At 42.8% G+C, this 26,271-nt stretch overlaps 1 protein-coding gene and 1 non-coding gene across 2 annotated transcripts in view; one reads left to right on the top strand and one right to left on the bottom strand.

Moving 5' to 3' along the window:
- The window catches only part of LOC126484066 (probable beta-hexosaminidase fdl), a 776,181-nt gene that overhangs the window by 677,058 nt on the left and 72,852 nt on the right, over positions 1 to 26,271 (top strand). The window contains exons 5-7 of the mRNA XM_050107427.1: positions 11,578 to 11,724; positions 20,297 to 20,503; positions 24,171 to 24,309. Of these exons, the coding sequence (XP_049963384.1) occupies positions 11,578 to 11,724; positions 20,297 to 20,503; positions 24,171 to 24,309 (493 nt within the window). The remainder of the gene's footprint in view (positions 1 to 11,577; positions 11,725 to 20,296; positions 20,504 to 24,170; positions 24,310 to 26,271) is intronic.
- Positions 17,738 to 17,811, bottom strand: Trnat-ugu (transfer RNA threonine (anticodon UGU)). The gene has a single exon. It is a non-coding gene; the product is annotated as a tRNA-Thr (tRNA).

Raw genomic sequence — 26,271 nt, 5'->3', positions numbered from 1 at the left:
ATTTGAGTTTCCGAATCATCTTCCTAATAACTACGTGTTGTTCGGGCCTATCGGCAACGAATTTAGCAGCTCGCTTCCGAATTGCTTAAGTGTCTTCCTTTGCCCAAATTCGACCTGGTGCGGATTCCAAACACTCCAACAGTACGCAACAGTGAGTCGCACTAGTCCTTTATGCAGTCTCCTTTACGCATGAACCACACCTTCCCAAAATTCATCCAATAAACCAGTCACCCATTTACCTTCCCTACTAAAATCCTTACATGCTTATTCATGTTTCGCAACGTCGTGTCTGGCTATTTGTGTCAAGCAACAAACTACTAACGCTATACTCGAACATATCGGTTTGTTTTTCCGCACGAACTTTTTTTTGTGACAACTGGAGCTAGCTGTCATTCATCACACATACTACAAACAGCATATTGCTGCTTACGCTTCCACCAGATAATTTATGAACACAGCGGTCGTCTCAAACTTCCCTGGGACACTCATGACGATACCCTTATATCTAAGGAACAGTCGCCGTCGAGGAGTCTTAATGGGTTCTGTTACTAAAGTTTCCGAGCTATTCATATACCTGGGAACGTATTCCGTATTTTTGTACCTTCATTAACACTCGGCAGTGTGGCACTTGTCACACTTCCTTCTGACTTACCTGCCAGTTATAGGAGGAACCACACCTTAACGTGGCCCAGAGCCACAATGCAACTTCGCATTTTTTACACGTTCAAAAATTGTCATTGGTGAAAAGTGACAAGTGAAGGGTGAAAATCCAGGGATTAGGCTGGAATCTAACCCTTAACCCTAAGACTTCTAGTCAGCCACTTAAAAAAATTTTTTTTACAATTAGCAATCAAAGCTTTATTTACAAATTCAGTAAAAAATACCTTTCAGTATGACCAGTTAGATTTGGTATAATGCAGAAACAAGAATGACATACAATTATTTTTGCGCAGTACTAAAATTAATTATATTGTTTGTCCAGTCTGCCAGAAACTGCAACAACTGCTTGCACCATCCCCCCCCCCCCCTCCTCCTCAGCATCATAGATCTCTCAGAACTCAGGATATTTCAACTTGCGGCCTTCTGAGACAATGAATTCATGCGCAAGATGAAAAATTGGTGCGATAACCAAACTAACTTAAAGAACAACTTCGGACAGATTTGTCAACAAACTCCTTGTTTGCGGCTTCGGAAGCTTTCCTTTGGACTACAGAAGGTGCATATCTTCAATTTATTAACTATTAATGATACCATTAAGCAACTGAGACACCTACTTCAACTATCATATTACAACAAAGCCATGTACACAAGAATCCTACCTACAAAATCTCATCATGCTTCAATAATTTAATCTGACACAGAATATGTATACTCAAATAGTCAGCTTAATCAAAAAGAAAAATTAATTATGCTGGAGAAAAGAAATTCTGTAATAGGCGTTACCACTAGTTTAAAAAATTGATGTATAGCTTTCATCACATAAAAGGGGAGGGTCTGATATGTGGATGACAGATTTTGATCAAGCTTTGCAAGGACGGTCTACCTTGAAAATAAAAACACCTGTTTCGGTTTTTTTTGCTAGGCTCTCCGCAGAGTATGGAAAAATAGAGGTCAAAAATGAAGGAAATCGTATTTCCTACGCTGCACATCGAAAAATCACCTAAAAACATGTTTAGTTAACATAATATGGGATCGAAAGTTAATAGTGCTAGAGTTAAGATTTCTGCGTTTTCGTGCTATAGCTTGGTCATACGTCATTTTCTTGTCTAGCAGGTAGAGGGCGGTGGTCGAGCGGTGAAGGCAATAGACTACCCCACTATTCGTCCGTTTTTTATTCTTGGCCGTGACTATTTCAATCAATACTTTTTTCGGTGTATCTGATGATATCCTGATACTGAAATACCTCTGTTTCCCTATTTTGAACTAAAACATTGGGAGATCTGATTAATAATCAGGTATAAATAGTATTATTTTCATCCTGGTACATAGTAAAAAACACTCCGTAATCCTAACTGATCGTCTGTTCGTGCGCTTTCTCGCAATCTGAATAGTGAAACTTATTATAGAAACAACAGAAGCTTAAGTAACACACGACCAAATCTAGCCGCATTAACATGTTGTCCGGTACAGTTCATGGAAAACCTACCTGATCACGGTGCTAAAAGAGTCGTATCAGATATCAATTTGGATACGTACTAAGTGTATTAAAGCATGTCTTGAAAGACAGGCATAGACAGCTAATTATGGATCAACGCATGAACTTAGATAGCATCCGCCCTATCTTGTAATTATCTGCTCTTCTGTGACGTCTATTTTGAAGACTTGTCGGAGAAAGTGAGGGTCACATGATTGACAGACAGAGGTACAGTTCCGTGTTATCACTTTAACGGTGCAGGTTGGCTGAGCATAATTATCTACGGAAATCCGATCATAGCGTGTCATGTATCACGATGAAAATAACTGTCAAAAGGCAAAGATGTTCCCGTTATCAAAATGTTATCACATACACCGAAAAAAATAGATTGAAAACAAGACTCGACCAAAAATCGAACACGGATCATCTGTTCGGTAGTGTAAAGCTTCGACCGATCGACCACGTACATTCCTCTATTAGACTCCTAGCTACACCATGAAATAACCAAAACGTTAATAACTCGAACATTACTAACTTTGAACCCCTTTATTATACATGGTGTTACAAAAAGGTACGGCCAGACTTTCAGGAAACATTCCTCACACACAAAGAAAGAAAATATGTTATGTGGACATGTCCGGAAACGCTTAATTTCCATGTTAGAGCTCATTTTAGTTTCGTCAGTATGTACTGTACTTCCTCGATTCACCGCCAGTTGGCCCAATTGAAGGAAGGTAATGTTGACTTCGGTGATTGTGTTGACATGCGACTCATTGCTCTACAGTACTAGCATCAAGCACATCAGTACGTAGCATCAACATGTTAGTGTTCATCACGAACGTGGTTTTGCAGTCAGTGCAATGTTTACATATGCGGAGTTGGCAGATGCCCATTTGATGTATGGATTAGCACGGGGCAATAGCCGTGGCGCGGTACGTTTGTATCGAGACAGATTTCCAGAACGAAGGTGTCCCTACAGGAAGACGTTCGAAGCAATTGATCGGCGTCTTAGAGAGCACGGAACATTCCAGCCTATGACTCGCGACTGGGGAAGACCTAGAACGACGAGGACACCTGCAATGGACGAGGCAATTCTTCGTGCAGTTTACGATAACCCTAATCTCAGCGTCAAAGAAGTTTCTGCTTTACGAGGTAACGTTGACCACTTCACTGTATGGAGAGTGCTACGGGAGAACCAGTTGTTTCCGTACCATGTACAGCGTGTGCAGGCACTATCAGCAACTGATTGGCCTCCACGGGTACACTTCTGCGAATGGTTCATCCAACAATGTGTCAATCCTCATTTCAGTGCAAATGTTCTCTTTACGGATGAGGCTTCATTCAAACGTGATCAAATTGTAAATTTTCACAATCAACATGTGTGGGCTGACGAGAATCCGCACGCAATTGTGCAATCACGTCATCAACACAGATTTTCTGTGAACGTTTGGGCAGGTATTGTTGGTGATGTCTTGATTGGGCCCCATGTTCTTCCACCTACGCTCAGTGGAGCACGTTATCATGATTTCATACGGGATACTCTACCTGTGCTGCTAGAACATGTGCCTTTACAAGTGCGACAACATGTGGTTCGTGCACGATGGAGCTCCTGCACATTTCAGTCGAAGTGTTCGTAGGCTTCTCAACAACAGATTCGGTGACCGATGGATTGGTAGAGGCGGACCAATTCCGTGGCCTCCACGCTCTCCTGACCTCAACCCTCTTGACTTTCATTTATGGGGGCATTTGAAAGCTATTGTCTACGCAACCCCGGTACCAAATGTAGAGACTCTTCGTGCTCGTATTGTGGACGGCTGTGATACGATAGGCCATTCTCCAGGGCTGCATCAGCGCATCAGGGATTCCATGCGACGGAGGGTGGATGCATGTATCCTCGCTGACAGAGGACATTTTGAACATTTCCTGTAACAAAGTGTTTGAAGTCACGCTGGTATGTTCTGTTGTTGTTTGTTTCCATTCCATGATTAATGTGATTTGAAGAGAAGTAATAAAATGAGCTGTAACATGGAAAGTAAGCGTTTCCGAACACATGTCCACATAACATATTTTCTTTTTTTGTGTGTGAGGAATGTTTCCTGAAAGTTTGGCCGTACCTTTTTGTAACACCCTGTATTAATAAAAATGTTTTTTACACGATCCTTCTATAAATAAAATAAAATAAGATTTTCCATTGTCTTTGACCTCAATGTTCCCAAAAACTGAGGAATGTCTGGCAAAATGCCGAAACATGTTTTCAGTATCGCCCTTGCAAAACTTGATAAAAATGTTACCCACATGACACACACTCCTCTTGTTAGAGACACGAATCTGTGTAGAATAGCGCGCGATACGTGAAAAGCTGGCTTACATTTGAACCGCCTTGCACGTCCCCTTTTATTGAGGACCAGCATTCAATGATATATAATCCGCCTCCGGACGCCTTTCCGCGAATAGCGATGATGGGCGATAAATTCTCTCTCCCAGACTGCAACGTTGCCATACTTCAGTGGCGAGGCGGTTTTGTTCAGTGTTGTCCGCAGTAACCCTCCCTGTCTTTTATTCATTTGCGCAGAGGAGCTTTCCGACGAAACACAAACTATAGGACACACCACAAGTGTAAAAGTACTCCATCGCCATTAGGGTTTCTAGGTCCAAAAATAAAGCCGGACTCAACGTTATGTTTAGCCAGACGGTTTGCCTTAAATGCTGGACTACCTATTTGTAATAGAAATGGTCACTTCGGGATTTTCAGTCGTTTACTAATACGTCAGTATTTTGGGAGACAACTGTGCTTAAACTAAAATGTAATAATAATAGCGTCATACTTTTCAATTCATGGTAGCAGCTAAGTGTTCAGTCTTCTTCCTCCTCAGTCAATTCTGCCAAAATAAAAAGTTCATTAAGCAAAAAATTAAGTTTCTGGGAAGCGAAAACTAAACATTCAGTAACACTGATCACCTCAGTTACATTTATAAAGACCAGTAATCTCAGCTGAACCCACGTTATCAAGAATAGTTTTTTTTTTGTGGAAGTCATTTAGTGGCACTCTTGACACGATAATTTTAAGTTACACGACATCATCATCTTGTGATTATGTCGGTTTGCAGATTATTGCGTTTCTTTGTCCATTTTGCGTTTATGAAAGACAACACGCTTTGAATGTTGGCATTATGGCCTGGAATAGCAAACTAATATTCTGCCAGTTTTAGTAATTCCGTATAAATTCCATTGTGCTATGATTCGAAATAAACATGTCCGCTTTCATGTGCCAAAATAATTTTTAAGGCAGTCGTCATTTTTTGTTGCATGAAACATTGATACTGATCAAAGAATTTACCGTCATCCTATTTTTTGTACATAAAATATCTATACAAGAGGTTGAAAATACTGCTACAGTTGTGAGGTACTTTTATTTGTTCTAAATAAGAGCTTAAAACTGTAGCGGTATTTTCAACCTCTGGTATAATGCTCAACTGCGGATGTTCCTCCGACACGATTGTTTGTAGAATATCCATAGTAACTGGTGCTTATTCAGCTGTCATCCTCCACTGCAAGTGCTTTAATTGAGGGTGAAATTCATAATCAGGATTTTAAGAAATCCTTGCCAGAGATGTATATGTTTCACATGTTTGCTTTAAATTCTGCCACCAGACTGACGTCACCTCAAAATTTTGAGAACTTTGACTGCATATTTACGCCATTAGCTTGGAACATGCCTTAGTTGCATGTTCTCTGTTTAATCGCTAAAAGCCTGACAAAAACTGGCAGGCCGACTTGTTCACGGTAAATTTTACCGTATGCGAACACAAAGAAGCCGGACACCTGGCAAACCTAATCACCTTGACATCCTGGCTGCGGTCCTCCAGCTTCGGACAGCTTCTTGTTGTGTCTCTTCATCCGATTGTAGCAGGGTCGTTTGTCAGCGCATTTTATCGCTGTGGCATGCCGATTGGGCTACACTTACGGACAACAATCTTCGGGCCTTGAAACCTCTTTCCACGGCTTGGACGACCTCTTCACGCCCTTCTCGGCGGGAGGAGGTCGTTTTGGCCCGGTTACGGATTGGACACTGCCGGTTCAGCTACCGCCATCTGCTGACGGCTGTGCCGGCGCCGTTTTGCCCATGTGGGCAGTTGCTGACGGTACGCCACATTTTAACGTCCTGTCCGAATTTTAATACACTGCGCGTTGATCTTGGTCTGCCATGTACTCTGGATGCCATTTTAGCGGATGACCCAGGAGCAGCTGCTCGCGTCCTTCATATTATCCACTTGACAAACCTGTCTAAGGACATTTGTTTATGCTGTTTTTTTTAATCCTATGCCTATTAATGTCTTTTATAGTGTTGTCCCTTTTAGTTGCTGTTTTAACCTTGTGCCTTACAGTGCATTCCTAACTTAGTCTGGGCGCTAATGACCATTGTAGTTGTGCGCCCTAAAACCGCAAAACAAAAAAACCTTACCATACTGTTTTTCGGTACCGCCAACCACACCATTGGACGTAACGTCAGATGTAAACCTATCAGACGTAAAGACGCGTCTGTCTGGCCGTTCGTTTACTTCTTGCTTCGCCATGCCACATATCAAGCAGTGCTTTGTAGTAAGTAAATTAAAACATTTTACTCAAGTACAAACGTATAGACCTTGCATATAATTTAAAAGATACGTCTAAACCGCAAATTAAGAACGGAATGTTACGTTGCAGGACAAAAATTGTTTTTACGAGAAATTCTCGTTGCCGTCTGACGTTTGACCCCAGTCTGAAAAAAGTTACAAAAAAATTATTCATCCAAAAAGAGTGGCTGGTTGCAGGTTTTGCATTGTTAAGAGTTGAAGACATGCAATTGTGCAGAAAATTATCCTGTAAACTTCAGACATACCATCCCACAGAATGAGGTGCCACCGTGATTAGAACAAAGGACTCGAAAACGCTTAGAGTAGGGTTCCAAAACCCATCTGGCAATACACACTATATATGTAGTGAGAACTGTATTTATCAGACCAGGACTCGAATCTGTTTTTCCTGACGAAAAGGTACCTTAACCGTTAGCCTTTCTGAGAACATCTCCAAGTCAGTCTCAAATTTTCATTCTCTCTGATAAATCCATCAGAAATTCTAGTACGGATCAGGACGTGATAGTACCACAAGGGTCGACAGATTTGGTACAGAATCGTGGCTTACGACTCTACAAGGGATATATCGTAGATGAACTAAAGTTTCAGAATTTCGGATCGGTTTAAAACACTATAATTCCAAGACATTTTATCTCCATTTATTTCATTTCAGTGGATTTAATTTGGTTCAAAACCGCGATTAGTTTTCCCTCAACAGACAAGTTGCAGACTGCCATCCAATCCTTGTCGAGTCAGAGCTTATGTTCCATATTCAACGATTTTGTCGGTGGATGTCGCTTCCATCCTTGCTTGCTTATTTGCACGGGAGATAGAGAAAACCTGCACATCCTTTGCAGACCCTCCGCCTTAGTCACCGAAAAACGCAAAAACGTTCTCTGGCCAAACGAACTTACGCGCACTCCTTGCTGTTCGGCCGTCTTTCATGGCCGTACCTATACAGTGGTGCATATCTGACCTAGTTATTTGGGAAATTTTGCTTCCTTCATGGTCTCCCTACCTTGTTAACTTGTCTGACCACTCTGTACAATTTATAGGAAGAAAATCTAGTGGTAAGGAGAAACACACACACATACAATGAGACAAAGACGTGCTTAAAAGATGCAGGTTTCTTATCTTTTCCGTGTTTGGGGTCGATAAAACTGAGCCCCATTCAGTGATGCTACAAATCCAACTTAAAGATTTCGTCAGTAACATATGATCACTTTAAGTGGTTGCAGTGCATCCTAGGAGTCTCGTCGCAGAGTTTAAAGCCTAATAAGTCAAAAAATGTCTTCATATCAACATTTATTATGTAACCACAACTCAATAGAAATTTCTCTACTGATGTACCTCTCCCAATCAGATCAAGGCACGGATGTCTCAAAGTATGAATATATACTTTGTGACAATTAAGCAGCCTAAAGGTTATCACTGTTTTAATGTATATTAGTATCAGATCAACGGTTTTTATATTACGTTGGTTAGAATGTATATCTGTGGTAACAATCGTACTTGATTCCACTATTTCCACAACGCGTTCCGCCGTCTCAGCAAAATAAAACATTTATGCAATCCTGCGATTTCTACATCTACATGGATACGATGCAAATCGCACTTAAGTGCCTGGTAGTGTGTTCATCGAACCACCTTTACATTATTTCTCTATTATTCCACTCTCGAACAGCGCGCGGGAAAAAACGAACACACATGTACTTCCGTGCGAGCTCGGATTCCGTTATTTTATTATGATTGTTTCGTCTTGTGTAGGTCGGCGTTAACAAACTATTTGCGCAGTCTGAGGAGAAAGTAGGTGATTGAAATGTCACGAGAACATCCCCCAAAACGGAAAACGCCTTTGGTTTAATGATTTGCACCCCAAAGTCCATGACACTCTCTCCCCTATTTCTCGACAGTAAAAAACGTACTCCCTTTCTTTCAATATTCTCAATCTACGCCGTAAATCCTATCTGGTAAGGATCCCAGACTGCGCAGCAGTATTCAAAAAGAGGACGGACAAGCGTAGTGCAGACAATCTCTTTAATAAATCCGTTGCACCTCCTGGGTGTCCTGCCAATCAAACGCAGTCTTCGGTTCGCCTTTTCCACAACATTTTCTGTGTCCTTTCCAATTTAAGTTCGTAATTCCGAGGCATTTAGCTAAATTTAAGGCCTTTATATTTGACTGATTCTCGTGCTAGAGAAGTTTAACGGATTCCTTTTAGTATTCATTGGTGATCACTCGCTCACTATTTAGTCGCCAATTTGCACACCATACAGATATCTAAATCGTTTTGCAATTATCTCTGATCTTCTGATGACTTTTTTACTAGACAATAAACGACAGCGTCTTCTGCAAAAATACCAATACAGCTGCTCAGATTGTCTCCTAAATAGTTTATACAGATCAGGAACAGCAGGGGGCCTATAACACTACTTTGGGGAACGCCAGAAATCACTTCTGTTTTACTCGATGGCTTTCCGTCAGTTGTTACTAAATGTGACATCTGAAAGGAAGTCACAAATCCAGTCCCGTAACTGAGACGATATTCCATCAGCCCGCAGTTCGATTACAGGCCGCTTGTAAGGTACGGTGTCAAAAGCCTTCTGGAAATATAAAAATATGAAATCAGTTTGAAATCCCTTGTCGACAGCACTTAACACTTAGTGTGAGTAAAGAGCTAGTTGTGTTGAACAAGAACGATGTTTTCCGAATCAGTTTTGTCTGTGTGTCAATAGTCTGTTATCTTCGATGTTATTCATAATGTCCGAACACAATATACGATCCAAAGTCCTACTACATATCTATGTTAATAATGTGGACTGTAATTTAGTAGATTAGTGCTACTGCTGCACGTGTTCTAGTTGCATGTGAAAAACATGATCTCTTGTTCTCCAGCGTACTTCAATAAACGTTACTCTTGAAAATTTCTCAGAACAGTCGTTTGAGCTGTACTGTCGCACAGCAGCTTCCTATGTTAATACGTGGTACAGGTTTGGAATTAGCGAAATGAGATGTCCCACGAAACAGTAGTATCCTAATACGTTCTTCAGTCGTATTACAACCTATGTTTATCGAAGCAAATTATGGGGTAATGAACGTAACTGGTCTCAACATTCAAAATATAGATTTTTTTACGGTTTCAGCATGAATATGTGGTATCTATTGAATCAGCAAGCAATCAGCAAAGTTATTCTGTTTGTTATAAACATGTACTGTGTAGAAATAGACTTCATGTGATACCAGCTTAGGTTCGATGATAGATTATGAAATTTCCAGGTTGTAATAGTTACAGAGATGGGCTTTCCCAGGATACACTAACAGGAAGAACTGCATGAAACTAACCTACAGACTTCAGAAAGTGTAATTGTACCGGTTTCCGAGGAAATGTTTCAAGCGCTCTGCTGTTTCTGACCTATATTAACGGCAGAGGAGATAATCTGAGCTGCCCTGTTAGACTGTTTAGAGGATGCAGTCATTTGCCGTCTTGTAAAGTAATCAATGATCAAAACCAGTTTCAAAATGATGTAGACAAGATAAATGTATGGTGCGAAAAGTGACAATTGACTCTAGGTAATGGAGATGTCAAGTCATCCACATGAGTACTAACAGAAATGCGCTAAACTTAGGTTACACGATAAATCACACGAATCTAAATACTGTAAATTCAACTAAATATTTAGGCATTGCAATTACGAATAACTTAAATTGGAACGCTCACACAGAAAAAAGAAACAAGACTTCGACTTTATAGCAGAGCCCTTGGAAAATGTAAGCAGTACACTAAAGGGACTGCTTACACCACGCTTGTCCGCACTCTTCTGGAGCGTTGCTGTTCGGTGTGGGGTCCACATCAGATAGGAGTGATGGAGAACATCGAAAAAGTTCGTAGAAGCGCTGTATGTTTTGCATTATTGCGAAATAAGGGAGAAAGTGCCACGGGCACGATACGGTTCTTCCGCGCGCCGTTCGGAGTAAAACGGTAGAGAAATAGTTTGAACAGGGTTAGATGAACCATCTGCCAGTTACGAGGGCTGTTCGGAAAGTAAGGTCTGATCGGTTGCGAAATGAAAACCACAGTGAAAATCAAAAAAAAAAATTTATTCGCAACAGTTACCCACACCTTCCAGCTACCCCTCCAAATAGTCGCCGCTCCTCGTCACAGAAAGCAGCTTCCTGTGCTTTCCGCCAGTTCTCTACTCTTGTCTGCCTTTAGTTGTTTGTGCCAAAATGTCTTAGTGGCCAGCGGTTCATCTGTGCAGAGATGAACATCAGAGGGAGCCAATTAAGGGCTGTATTGTGGGTGATCACTTCCATCGAAAACGCTGCAGGAGCATTTTCATTGCCCCTGCAGAATGCAGCTGAAAATTGTCTTGAAGAAGAAACGCATGAAATTCGTGTTACGTGGGCTGCATAGCTTCAGGCAAAATCTCGTACATACTTGGCGGGAGACACAATAGTTCAGACATTTCTAAGTGATCACTTAGCGCCCTGAACTGAAAAGCACAATGTGAAGCGATCGACAGGCACACTAAAGACACTGCCCAACACATCTATGCAAAGTTCCATTCGATTTTGACAGTGTTTCCATTTCGCGCCTCACCGGACCTTACTTTCAGAATACGCCTCGTACTTGACTGTGGATCGTACAGTAATCATGTAGATTCCTGGTGAGTCTTAACTTTTTCAGAGTAGTATGTAGTAGAATGTACTTTCCTTCCAGCCCAAATAAACTGACAACAAAGCTAGCGATCTCGTCCATTACTCGGCTGCACTTGCATGCAGCAGATCTCCAGTATGCACAAAGCTGAGTGTTTAATTCACTTGTGGCAGGTGCGCCGTGAGTCTCAGGATCTACAAGCGGAGATTGATGCGCGCAGCTTCTTCGGCGCCCGCCATGCGCTGGAGACGTTGTCGCAGCTCGCCTGGTGGGACCCCGTCAGCGGATGCGTGCGCATGCTGGACTCTGCTATCGTCAAGGTACACACTACATCTACTTCTACTACTACTTCTTCTTATGTCTGTCCTGCATCGGTGCAGGATCTGCGTAGTTACGAACGAATTTAACATGATTTTAAGTATGTAGACTGAAGCGCCGAATGAAAATTAAGACGACCGGGAATCGAACTCGGGTCTCCAACTTACTAAGCAGGTGCGTTATCCAATAAGCCACCTTGGTACAGCGGCCCACACAACTGTACAGATTACCCTGACACGCTTCCAGCCTCGATCTAAATTCTCTCTCCTGCCCCGGTCTACTTTAAATTCCCCCAGATACACGAACAGAATTGCCGAGGCTCTCCATGTTCTAGAATAGCCCTTCAGCATCGAACGTTAACGGGGCTCTTAGCCTGAGGCCCTTGAGCGGGTACTTATACAGATGAAATGATGAAATGATGAAATGACACAGTTTGAGACTGGGGTGGCAGTGAGAATTTGGATCGAGGAGGGAGGTGTGGCAGAGTAATCCACGCAGTTGCGTGAAAGTATGTGCGAAGGTGGTTCAGTGGCTAACGCACCTGCCTATCAAGCAAGACACCAGGCTACGGTTCGCGACCTTGGTACAAATTTTCAATCGCCGCTTGTGTGTATACGTAAAATCATTCCCAAATGAGACCAGTAAAGTCCCTGAAACGGAGTAATTTCATTTGGAATTGGCATGATTTGGTTTCGTGTTTGCCCGATGCCCTTCCTGTCACAGCTCCTGTTACCCCTGGGACGGACGGTGTGTTATCCAACTGCCTGCGTGTAATGTTGTTCACGTGAGTGTATGAGAAAGTTTTGTAAACATTTCCGAACTGTGTAACTGAGGCGGTATCTAGGAACAGCCCGGTATTAACAGAGTGGGATATGGGAAACCACCTACAAACTACAGCCAAGCTTGCTAGCACAGACTTCGTCGTTAACCCCTTGCCGTACCATTTAGTAAGACAAAATCCTTGCCCAAGCGATTGTAGACGGCGCGTGTGAAACGGGCCAGCGTGATGCGTGAGACAATCTCAAAGCGGACGCTGTTACGTAACTACACGTTTGTTTCACATGGCACTGCACTTCTGGATTTTAACATAAAATTCATGTTCGTTTTTATATACGTTTTCGTAATAGAATGTTGCAAACAATACTTCAAAATATACATTTCTACACAAAAGCAATATTTTAAAAGAAATTATCTTCGTGGGCGTTTCTGGGTGTGCCTTGTTCAGAAGGAATGTAATAACACGATGCCTGAACGTAGGTGTGATTACAAGAAGAAATGCTGTCTTTGAACAAATTACTGGTAGCAAAATTCCGAGTGGTTATAATTGAAGTGCAGCTACTCCAGTGTGGGTTGTAATTAGCGTCTGGCAGCTAAATTTGGTAGCTATGCTAATGCGTTGATGAGGAACCGATTTACGCTGGAATAAAATTAGTTCCAGCTCCAGCTCTGGCGATCAGGTGCCTGGCGTTCAACGGCATCTCATCGACGTCTCCTGTGCTCCTATTGAACGAACTGTCTAATCGGTTACCAATAATAAAATCATTAAGCGTTTGTCACTAGTCCGACATTTCCCAGCCATGTTCCTTTCCTAATCCATTAGACATCGAATCATCTCTCTACGTCTTTCTTGCATTCACAACGCCAGATTTACACCTAGTGACAAATATTGGAAACTTTTCAAACCTAAATCGGTTCCGCATTAACGCATTGCAATATCTACTAACTTTAGTTTCCATAATTACAGTCCACACAGGACCTCTGTGAGGCGGTGCACTTTAATTGCAACCAACAGGTTCTACAATTCAAAAAATTGAGTCCAGCATGGCATGGTGATTTCGAAAGCATTCTGGTAGATGCAACTCCACTTTACACTCTGTGGATTGCTCTGTCCTTTCGCTTCGTATTTCGTGTTTCATGCAGACATTGCACATTCTTGTCGGGTTTTTAGGGGTCGGACAGGTATGTCCTGGTGAATGGGCCCAATATTGCGCTTGTGGCCGAAGAGGTTTTCCACCTAGTGATTGGCTTCCCACGATTTTCGTACTCCGGCAACTGAAAATTTTTGAACATTACCTCTGCTACATTTATTCGTTAGTCAATACGTTTCCTTTCTCTGATCGTGTATCATTTTTTTAGATAATGTACGAATTGAATAGAGCCACATCTGGGCTTTCGTTTCAAAGAGCGTGACTCTTATTCGGTCCGGATCCGGTGCACCTCTCCGTCCTGGAAGCGGCTCTCTACCGCGCACCGCTATCCAGGCAGGTCAAGGTATGCAGTAGAGCGTTTATCGACAGTGTTGTCTACATAAAGTCGTGATAAAACCTAAGATAATCATACAATGTAACCCTTCACAGCCGATAGTTGCGTGCTTGGTGAAATTTGTTTCACAGACATAATCCGTGTGGTCCAAGGTTTACTCATCTGTGTAACGTTTCACCTTATGTTGGAGACATCAACAGAGGGTATAGGCACTCTTCGGCACCGTGGCCTTTCGTCTGCCAGTGTACTGCTCGGCTCAAAAGAGCTGCTTTCACCACTTCGTCCTGTTAAAATGGTAAATCCAAACTCCACTGACAAATTTGGGAGGCTGTTCATGGATATTTTCTGAGTGTTTTGGTAGAAGGTACTCTTGGTCTCCACTCCGTTGTTAAAAAGTACTAAAGTTTTGTTTGACGTATTCTCCCATTTACCTTGTATCTGTATGGTTATGAAAATAACTGCACAATGAAAATGTCGACGATATGCTTCGTGCGTCTTGTTTGGAAATAAATTTTGTGACATGACTGGTACAGATCGTTTCTTTTGGCTTCAGAGGGGTCAAAATGAGAGAAATAAACTTTCTGCCCGTCACAGTCTTCCCTACCATCAGATTGGAAGAATCTCATCTGATTTGCTGCTCCCCGGTCAGTAATGTTGTCGCGTTCTTCATTTACTGCAGATATTTCGACTGCAGATCGAAATTGATTAGTGAAGAGAACAGAGGGAGGATACAGACCAGTAACAGACAGCTTAAAGAAAAGCAAATATATTCTCGTAAACGCATGAGAATGAGGCCGTCTCGATACAAATATGTGGCAACTAGCCAGTCCACAATTTCGGGCTACAGCTTAACAAAGATGACTCCGGAATTCGAATCACAAGTTACGGTAAAGTGCCATGAGTGTGAAAACATGGTGCTAATAAAGGACAGGAGCAGCACAACAGACTTCCATATTACCATTGATAAAACAGGGAGGCTGATCCCTCGCGGCCCAAGCCAAATATTTACGTCTTAAAAACGGTCGTCTTTACTACGAGCATTCTGCCGCAAATGACTGGATAAAACGGAGCGTAATAGGTGCCGGTTGCTTCCACGGCGGTGTAAAAGAACACATGCAGCGCAGATGCGCTACTGCTGGTCACGAAATACAGCCTGCAATGTACTCCCACTAACTGATCGCACCAAGCACTCCAACGGATTGACAGAGAGGGAGACTGTCAGCAGTTTCGTAAACTCGGGTCCTCGCAGACTGTGTGCTTCCTCCGAAAGTAAAAGGTCCCTGCCGCCTACATCGGCGGCGGCGGCAATGCCAACGGTCTCTTAACTTTCAGCCGAGGGGCTGCTCAGCCCGCCCACGCACACGCTGACGCTACAGGGGTGGCGCCAGGCCTCTGGCCGTCGAACAGGCCGGTGTCCCACCGCGCAACTGTAACCTTGGTGTGGACTTTTGAAACCAATGCGCACTGCTGGATCTGCTGCAGTTCTACGCCACTTCGAGGAATTTCCGAATTTACTGACAGGCGAACCAAGAAATTTAAACATCGCCACAGTCTGTTGTTAGTCTTGTGTATAGACAAGTTACCTGTGATTACTGATGGCTTGAGAAAATTACTTTTAATTCTTAATTAATTGAATTAAATTCATAGTCTTATTAATAAAGGGGTGTGCAGCCCGTGGCTACCACCACTGAACTACTAACTATACTAACAACCTGAATCTGTGATTGGAGCAGAAGTTTTAATTTTATCTTCTCTTTTTATATATATATATATATATATATATATATATATATATATATATGGACTGGGCTGGGTCGCTATAGAAGACTTCGACACGTACTCTAAACGTTACCTGGAAAGCATCTGTATTGCTACTTCGATTGAATTTTATTTCGTATATGAATTGGGCAGTACTGGCTGTTGGTTGGTGGTTGAAAGCTTCTCACGCGATGTCTACTTCGCTCATGAGTTGCACTGTGGGTGCTTCTCAGGGCCTGCTCGGCGTGTTGGAAGGTTGCGATACCTGGGAGTTAATCCTTCATGTGCGGCCACAGCCGTGTCTTTTAGCTCCAAAGTGCCCACATGACACGTGACTAGTATCTATTCGACATGGTTACGAACAAGTATCCTGCCTTTCCATTTCTACGAGACGTGAAAAATTTAGCTCCACCTCAACAGCATTTCATTTTGGCGAGTCCTGTGTTGTCTCCAATAGTGTAAAATCGTTAAAGCTCAATGCCAAAGTAGTAAATCGTATAAGCGTACTACTGTGCCATATCGGGGTAACTTTTGCTGCGTTTTTCTCGGTTCTCGTGACTCGTGACACATTTGTATTCGTCACACTGGATACAAGCATTGCTCTCGCCTCTCCAAAGGAGTTTGGATGCAGAACTTGGAGTGATTACTTGTGTGTGTGTGTGTGTGTGTGTGTGTGTGTGTGTGTGTGTGTGTGTGTGTGTGTGTGAGTGTGAGAGAGAGAGATTGCTGTTTTAGCTAGTGTCGACGTTTCGAATGCTTCAGCAACGTCTGTTCAGGATTTATTACTCCTTGCAGCTACACCTAACACCGCCGCCTTGACACTCCATTATATTGGTGTACATATTCAGCATTTCGCCACTAGTGATTTACATCAGGGTCCAGCCCTGTTCTTCCTCGGCATCGAACTTTTCTTCTGTGCATATTACTATAACTGAAGTGGCTATGAAACAAATCATTGCTTCTCTACTTCAATAGTGTGTAGATTGGTTCCAGTTAACACACTATATATATTATCGGAAACTGTTACAAAAGGTTACACGTTACATGGAAACCGAGTAATATTACTGTCTCAAAGACTTCATGTTAACGAACTGTGAATAGAATATAACAGCAATCGCTTGGTGCCGGAGATCTTCCATGGTACTAGAGCTCCTTCATTCCTCCCTGCTGCACGGAGATTAAAAATGCTCTCCACACCTGTTGCGTAATACTTTCCCCGGTATATGGCCCGATGTTTACAAACTAATTACGATCACACATATATTTGCTCTGAACTCCATATTCGACGTCCGTGATACATACCCTTCCATGAATGGCATGGCTCACTATAAACTTTGAATTTCGATAATCCTTTTCTTGCCTGTCGATGCGTACTGAATGCGCAGATTTAAGCTGTCGCTTTTTTGCTGTGGAATGAGGTTTTAGTTTCGTATCTCAAAGCCCATACTGTAAACAGCTGGCATTTGCCTGGTTGTTTATCTTGGATGCGGAGTTCAGTGGGTTATTTCTCTTGTATTCGAAGATGAGAGCTGTGCAAATGAGTAACTCAAGTCTATTCCACTTTGAGGTATCCTTTCGATGTATTTCAAAATCTTGCACAATTAAATTTCCTGCGTTTTTGTTTCTCAAGAGTTACATTCCAATAAGATTCCATACTGATTTTGAATCTGAATAAATATTTGTTCTGAGATCGTTTTTTGAATACTAATTCCTACAACTTCTTCCGTGTTAGGCAACCCGTCCGAAATGAAAATGTAACGAGGAATACACTAATGTTGTTTCAGTGCGATGGTGATACCGTTGTGTACAGTGACCAAATTACTAATAGAATGTTGCATACCTAGCAATGTTAACTGTATATGAAGTTAGTATCTGTTCCCGGAAGGACAGATAACATTGATGACCGTGCAGCTTCTTTAGAATGAAATAATTACATCGACTCCCTAACTGCAAACAGGCGTTGATATACATCATTCGGGACATGCTGAAAATGTGTGCCCCGACCGGGACTCGAACCCGGGATCTCCTGCTTACATGGCAGACGCTCTATCCATTGAGCCACGGAGGGCACAGAGAATAGTGCGCCTGCAGGGACTTATCCCTTGCACCCTTTCGGGAACAGATACTGCCTTCATATATAGTTAAAATATGGCTACCCGGTCATTGACCTTCTTGCGTGAGCGCACACGCTATGCCCCAACTCGTACGGGACTTGGTAGATTAATCTGCCACGAGTAATGAGTGTGATGGGCAAACATCTTTTAGGTGCACTACGAATGTAGTGTATCATTCCATACTAGCAATATTGTTAGCAGTGATGAAGAGTGTACAGCATTCTCGCGTTTTTGTTTCGGAGCTCAAACTAGTTACTAATATACACAAACTTAGTTGTTCCATTGACTTCAGGTGTTCGCTGTTGGTAATTGGATCCACTTCATTCTCTGCTTTAAACTAGCGTTCACTACTGCTCGCTTCTGCCCGGGTTTGTATTTCTGGCAGCGTTAGTTGTGCGCGTACCTGTGTTTACTGCTGGAGAGTTAGGCAACACCCAGCTCAATATGGGTTCACTGAACACAGCGGAAGAGCAGCGCCACGAGGTTATGCTGAGTGGTTGCCACACCAACGACATCATCACAGTACTTTTGTTCCCGAGAGTCATCGCCTAACTCTGTTGTACGTTTCGGTTATTGTATAGTAGAGGCTTTATCACTGTCGTAGGTAATTTCACGTAGGTAACTGGGACAACAAAATATCATAATTACACCATTATCTGTAAAAAGACACGGAAGACGACAGGTTCTCTATATGAAAATATTTGCTGTCCGTGGACAACCTCCGAAGTTTTGTCCCTAGAGTTAGAGTACACTCAGTAGAATATGAAGTAAAATGGTTCAAATGGCTCTGAGCACTATGGGACTCAACTGCTGAGGTCATCAGTCCCCTAGAACTTAGAACTAGTTAAGCCTAACTAACCTAAGGACATCACAAACATCCATGCCCGAGGCAGGATTCGAACCTGCGACCGTAGCGGTCTTGCGGTTCCAGACTGCAGCGCCTTTAACCGCACGGCCACTTCGGCCGGCAATATGAAGTAATATGATGCAGTGCTTCCGTTATTCCAAATTACGATTAAACTTCCTTCGTATGCTTGTCCAAATGAACTTCGCATCGTACTCAGAATAACACAGGCACTGCAATATCGTATTGATACGCCGACACCGGACAAGCGATTTTAAAGTAAAATGTACGGAAATATACATAATGGATCTAAGAGTAGAGGTCGCAGACGCGTGGTTGACGACATATGGAAATTTGGCTCTGGCCGACGGTTGACCACGGATAGCCAAATGGTAAGGCGACCGCTCGCGATAAGCGGGAAATAAGAGTTCGTGTCCCAGTTCGGCATACATTTTCACTGTCGTCATTCTATTATATAGTTGGTTATTCACATTCGTAATTGCGAATACATTTAATGTAATCTTAAAAATCGTCTCCCTTCCAAAAAACATCTTAGTTTATGCCTGATCTAAGGACATAAGGATCTTTCGTAGTTATAATTGAATCTTAAATGTACAGAATGTATATGAAGATGGTATCTATTCTTTCGGACATCTCCGAAAGAACAGATACCATCTTTATATAAGGCTCACCGGCCATTTGACCATCTTCTTCTGTGCAAATGCACACAGTGCCCGAACTCTTGCGGGAATCTGCGGTAAAGCCGCGAGTGATGAGTATAATGGGCAGGGGCACTACGAATATAGTTGAGAATGTGGGTCTCACGGGAGACTTGCCAGAGAAGTCCCTGAAGACGCACAAACCCTAGCACACTGGACTCGCGTTCGGGAGGAAGACAGTTCAATCCCGCGTCCGGCCATCCTGATTTACGTTTTCCGTGATTTCCCTAAATCGCTCCAGGCAAATGCCGGGATGGTTCCTTTGAAAGGGCACGGCCGACTTCCTTCCCCGTCCTTCCCTAATCCGATGAGACCGATGACCTAGTTGTCTGGTCTCCTTCCCCAAGCAACCCCAACGCACTAACCTCTGTGTCCTCGGTGGCTCAGTAGGGTAGGGCGTCTGCCATGTAAGCGGGAGATCCCGGGTTAGAGTCCCGGTCGGGGCACACATTTTCTACTGTCCACGTTGACTTATATCAACGCCTGTATGCAGCTAGTGATATTCATTTCATTGTAATATGTGGAAAGTTAGTTGGTATTACGTTATGCATTAAGATCTATGTTTAATTGGGTCTGTGTTGTAGGAATATGCCTCAGCGTTTCTCCTTGTTTTACGTCGTTTACGATTGTATGGAAACGCACATTTGAAAAAGGCAAGTTTATATCGGCCAATAATGGTGAAAAAGCATGTTAATCAAATAACGAACCACGTCTACTGAACAAAGACTTATTTTGATTAATTTTGGTACAGATTTCACTGACATTTCATGTGGTCGTATTAAATTGATTACATCTTCATTGGTTCCATTGTCAGTGAATTAAGGTCAACTGATGTGATTGGTATATTGACTGTTACTGTTGGACGATTCGTTTGCAGGACGCGCCCAAGTTCCGGCACCGAGGCCTGATGGTGGACACGGCGCGCAACTTCATCCCGCTGGAGGCGCTGCAGCGCACGGTGGACGCGATGGCCTCCAACAAGCTCAACACGCTGCACTGGCACCTCACGGACTCCACCAGCTTCCCCTACCTCAGCCGCGCGCTGCCCACCATGGCGCGCTACGGAGCCTACTCCCCAGAACAGGTGGGCTCCGCGACCGACAGAGCGATGCGACCATTTGTTCAAAGGCAATAAATCTATAAAGCACGCATGGATGCAGGTTCATTCAGTGTTGCGGAAGTATCTTGAGTGTAATCCGTCTGATCTTTTGTACTTGAAAGATGTTTACCGTTCACTATGGGTATCTAACGCAACTATTACAATAACCCTGTTATTGAGTCGTGCCTACAATGAAGCGCCAAAGAAACTGGTACAAGCATGCGTATTCAAATACAGAGATACGTAAAGGGGCAGAATACGGCGCTGCGGTCGGCAGCGCCTATATAAGAAAGTGTCTGGTGCAGTTGTTAGATCGGTTACTGCTGCTACAATGGCAGGTTATCAAGTTTTGAATCTGAACGTGGTGTTATAGTCGGTGCACGAGTGATGGAACACAGAACGTCCGAAGAAGCGATGAAGTGGGGATTTTCCCGTACGATCATTTCACGAGTGTACCGTGAATATCAGGAATCCGGTAAAACATCAAATCTCCGAAATCGGTTCGGGCGGAAAAAGATCCTGCAGGAATGGGACCAACGACGACTGAAGAGACTCGTTCAGCGTGACAGAAGCGCAATCATTCCGCAAATTGCTGCAGATTTCAATGCTGGGTCATAGTGTCAGCGTGCGAATCATTCAACGAAACATCATCGATATGGGCTTTCGGAGCCGAAGGCCCATTCGTGTACCCTTCGTTACTGCATGACAGTTTTACGCCTCGCCAGAGCCCTTCAACACCGACATTTGACTGTTGATGATTGGAAACATGTTGCCTGGTCGGACAAGTCTCGTTTCAAATTGTATCGAGCGGATAGACGTGTACGATTATGGAGACAACCTCACGAATCCATGGACTCTGCATGTCAGCAGGGGACTGTTCAAGCTGGTGGAAGCTGAGTAATGTTGTGGGGCGTGTGCAGTTGGAGTGATACGGGATCCCTGATAAGTCTAGATACGACTCTGACAGATGACACGTACTTAAGCATCCTGTCTCATCACCTGCATCCATTCATGTCCATTGTGCATTGCTACGGACTTGGCCAATTCCAGCAGGACAATACGACACCCCACACGTCCAGTATTGCTACAGGAACTCTGAGTTTAAACTCTTCCGCTGGCCACCAAACTCACCAGACACGAACATTATTGAGCATGTCTCAGATGCCTTGCAACGTGGTGTTCAGAAGAGATCTCCACTCCCTCGTACCCTTACGGATCTATGGACAGCTGTGCAGGATTCATGCCAGTTCCCTCCAGCACTACTTCAAACTTTAGTAGAGTCAATGCCACGTAGTGTAGCGGCCCTTCCACATGCTACACGATATTAGGCGGTGTACCAGCTTCTTTGGCACTTCAGTGTATTTATTAAATAATAGGTTTTTCGCTGCATCCTATTACATTTTTAGTAAGATACCATTCACAAACACTTTTCACCATTGACCTCATTTTTGATCGCAATGAGAAAATTTTATAGTTTCTATTACTATGCTTTCCACACAGTTAAAAGCTCATTAATTTTAAACAAATCAATACCACTCCTACATCGTAATAGATTTTTAGAAAGTCTGCAGCTGTCTGATGATGATGATGATGATGATGATGATGATGATGATGATGATGATGGATACTTCACACATAACGAGTTTCGTAAATTTCTCATTATCAGGTGCAAATAATTATTCATATTTTACCTGATGTTTGCGTGTGTTACGTTCGCACTCTTGCATTGTGGTTCTAGTCCATCAGAAAATACAAATCTTGAAATTTTTACGTGCTAATTTTAAGAAATAGTATTTTTTCCTCTGTTTACTAACAGGTACTGCGTCTTCACTATACAGAAATCCTTGCATGTGTACGCCAACGCTCATACTGTTTTAAAAATAGACTAAAAACACTAGACTGCAATAAAGCATTTTAATGGTTACCAGTTTCGGTCAGAGTATGACCATCCTTAGACCCTTAATACCATGATGGTAGGTGGTGGCGGTGAACGCAGCATGTGTTATGACTCATCAGTTGAACTTCGTGGACTCATAAAACCTGTTCCGTTCACCACCACCACCTACCATCATGCTATAAAGGGTCTGATGATTGCCACGTTCTGACCGAAACCGGTAACCATTAAAATAAACGTTTTATTGCTATGTAGACAGTTTGTAATCCATTTTAAAGTACTTTCAGCCAGGTCGCTAGTTCTCCACGAGAACTGTTCCTAACAGTTACTCACGCTGTTTCTTTACGTGAAATTAAAATATGCTATGAGAATATTACGACAGTAATGGCTTCTCAAAGTGTTTGGATGCAGTCAGAGGTGTTAAATTTTCGTAGACTGCACTATTTACATCAAACTGTCACTTGTAACTTCTCCCATGACTCTAGTGACGATTAAATATCGATTGTCGTTTGTATTTTATCTTCGCTTTTTGTTGCAAATATTGAGTTAAATGTATGAAGGGCAGAACATACATGGATTTGCTGTGGTTATTATACGCAAGCGAAACACCTGAAGAAATTAATCGATTCACTACGTATTACGATGTTGAGAAGTTTTCCTCCTTGCTTTTAGTGATAACACAGAAATTTGCAGCTCCTCCATTATTTTCATTGTATGTGATTTCTGGAATTCAAACCACAAAAAGACAACTGCAGGGCAAAAGAGCTAGAATACCACGCACGCAAACATCACATACTCTGATAAGCCAAAACATTATGACCACTGTCCACCGCGAGATTGGATGCCGCTTTGTGGCGTTAAGACTCGTGACACGGTAACAAAAGTATTTATGCGGAGTAGACACGGACGGGGATCACCCTAAGGAAGATAAGGGCTGCAGACGCGGAAATCCATTGTGATGGGAGATCAAACGGTCGGTGGTGTTTGAAGTGATCAGTCTACCATAGAAATCTACAGATACCAGTCTCCGAATGCTGACCCCTATTTTGACCGGAAACGAGGTTGGAATCTTCCTACACGTCGGTCAGGTAGCTTGGAGGTCGCACATAAAACCGGTCCCTGCGCTAAAAGGGATATGAATGAAGAAACTCAACGTACATCATCGCTTTCTTACATTTTTGTTGTACATTTTCATTCTTAAGTATGTAATTAACAGCTTAAGTAGATTTACTTTTATTAGTTCAATAAGCATATTTTAGAAAGAAGTTTAAAATCTGTGTTAAAGATGTTCTCCGCCAACATCCAAGCAAGAATGGAAACACTCGTACCACCATAAAGATAACAGGCCCATGATAGGGAGATGACAATATTAGGCACAGGACCTAGAAGACTGAAGCTAGCTGCTTCTTTCATGTGCTCTTTAGGGGGCAAAACGAAATAGGTGCTTCACGGAAATGACTATCGTTTTTAGAAATATCGAGGAACAGAATTTGTTTAGAGACTTTCCCAGAGAGTTGGATATTACAGGACGCACATATAAACAGTAACTAAACACATTGTTCCTAAGTTTATAGATATATTCTTTTATAGGATTCTTGTTTGTATCCTACAGTCCTATTTCTTGCCGTTTATACTCATTTTGCTCTATTCTTCTTCCCTCCTCATCTGTTCTATTTCGTCCCTTCTCCTCCTCCTCCTCTTTTCTTCACTTTTGCAGCTGGATTACACCTTGACCTTTCTCTATGTCCCTGCCGGCAGGTGTACAGTATGGACGACGTGTCGCGGCTGGCGGAGTTCGCGAGAGAGCGCGGGGTGCGTCTGGTGGTGGAGCTGGACGTGCCCGCGCACGCCGCTGCCGGCTGGCCTACCGAGCAAGTCTCCTGTTCGGAGCAGAGGGGTACGTTGGCCATAAAACTCAACTAGCGAACCAGAGCTTCAGAACTATAATTCACAGCCCTTCACACCAACCACTGCGAAACCTGCTTGTAACTGGTTTGCCTACCACCGAAACTCCAGTTATTAAGATTTAAACAATTCAGGTATTTCTGTCTTCTCTCAGGCGTAAAAACCAACTAAAGACCTTGGTTGGCATAGTGCGTGTCAAAACTGGACACTCGTCCTAAATGTGGAAAAACAAACCAGAATTTCTAAAAAAAGTCAGCAGAGTGGTTGGCTAATTGCATTATTTTCGCATTCTGAATGTGTTCATCAAAACTATGCTGACTTCTTTTACCATAAGGATCATAATACAAACAAATTTTATCAATAGGAACGTACTTAGTCACATGCATATCCTGGAATAAAAGTAGGCACTCAGCAAAGACACTCTCCGTCCCTTAAAAAATCAATGACTCTTCACTTCAGGCTGACCATGCCTGCAAGTCGGTGTAACAGCAACAATGAAGCATCATAATACTTTCTGTAACTACGCATATAATTTACCGGGTGATCAGTCAGAAGTTTGAAAACTTAATAAACCACGGAATAATGTAGACAGAGGGGTAAAAATTGAAACACATGCTTGGAATGACATGGGGTTTTGTTAGAGCCCAAAAAACACCCCATATTGCTAGACGCGTGAAAGATCTCTTGCTCGCGTCGTTTGGTGGTGATCGTGTGCTCAGCCGCCACTTTCGTCATGCTTGGCCTCCCAGGTTCCCAGACCTCAGTCCGTGCGATTATTGGTTTTGGGGTTACCTGACGCCGCAAGTGTATCGTGATCGACCGACATCTCTAGGGATTCTGAAACACAACATCCGACGTCAATGCCTCACCATAACTCCGGACATGCTTTACAGTGCTGTTCACAACATTATTCCTCGACTACAGCTGTTGTTGAGGAATGATGGTGGACATATTGAGAATTTCCTGTAAAGAACATCATCTTTGTTTTGTCTTACTTTGTTATGCTAATTATTGCTATTCTGATCAGATGAAGCGCCATCTGTCGGACATTTTTGAACGTTTGTATTTTTTGGTTCTAATAAAACCCCCATGTCATTCCAAGAATGTGTCAATTTGTACCCCTCTATCTACATTATTCCGTGATTTATTCAGATTCAAATTTATACTGACGTTTTAATCACCCGGTATATTCAGTGACACTTATTTTCGTAAAAGGCTTACTCGCTATTGCTAGTCGGCATTTTGCACTGAGGTGATAAGTCATGGGATACCGTTAAGCACATATACAGATGGCGGTAGAACCGCGCACGTAGCGTATAGAAAGGCAATGCGTTGGCGGAGCTGTCATTTGTACTCGTGTGATATATTTAAAAAGGTTTCGGACATAATTGTGGCGGCAAGACGGGAATTAAGACTGAACGCGGAATGGTAGCTGGAGCTAGACACACAGTACATTCCGTTTCGAAAATCGTTGGGAATTAAATATTCTGAGATAGTGTCAAGTGTGCCGAGAACAGCAAATGTCACGCATTACCTCTCAAGACGGACACCGCAGTAACCTCTGGCCTTCACTTACCAGAAAACATTAGCGTCTGCTTAGAGCTGTCACTGCTAAGACAAGCAATACTGCGTCAAATATTCACAGAAATCAATGTGAGACGTACGAAGACAGTGTAGAGTTAATGGGCTATAGCAACATACGACCGACACTAGGTATTTCTGACTCTCTTCTCTCGCTCGTAAAAACCAACTAAAGACCTTGGTTGACATAGCGGGCGTCAAAACTGGATACTCGTCCTCAATGTAGAAAAACAAACCAGCTAACAGCACGACGTCGCCTGCAGCTCCTCTCCTAGGCCCGTGTCCACATGAGCTGGCCTTTAGACAACTAGGAAATAGTGGCGTGTTCAGATAAGTCCCGATTTCAGTTGCTACGAGCTGATGATACGGTTCA

Source organism: Schistocerca serialis, chromosome 6, assembly GCF_023864345.2.
Source record: "Schistocerca serialis cubense isolate TAMUIC-IGC-003099 chromosome 6, iqSchSeri2.2, whole genome shotgun sequence".
NCBI lineage: Eukaryota > Metazoa > Arthropoda > Insecta > Orthoptera > Acrididae > Schistocerca > Schistocerca serialis.
The sequence above is the reverse complement of the archived record's forward strand: the minus strand, read 5'-3'. Positions and strand labels throughout refer to the sequence as shown.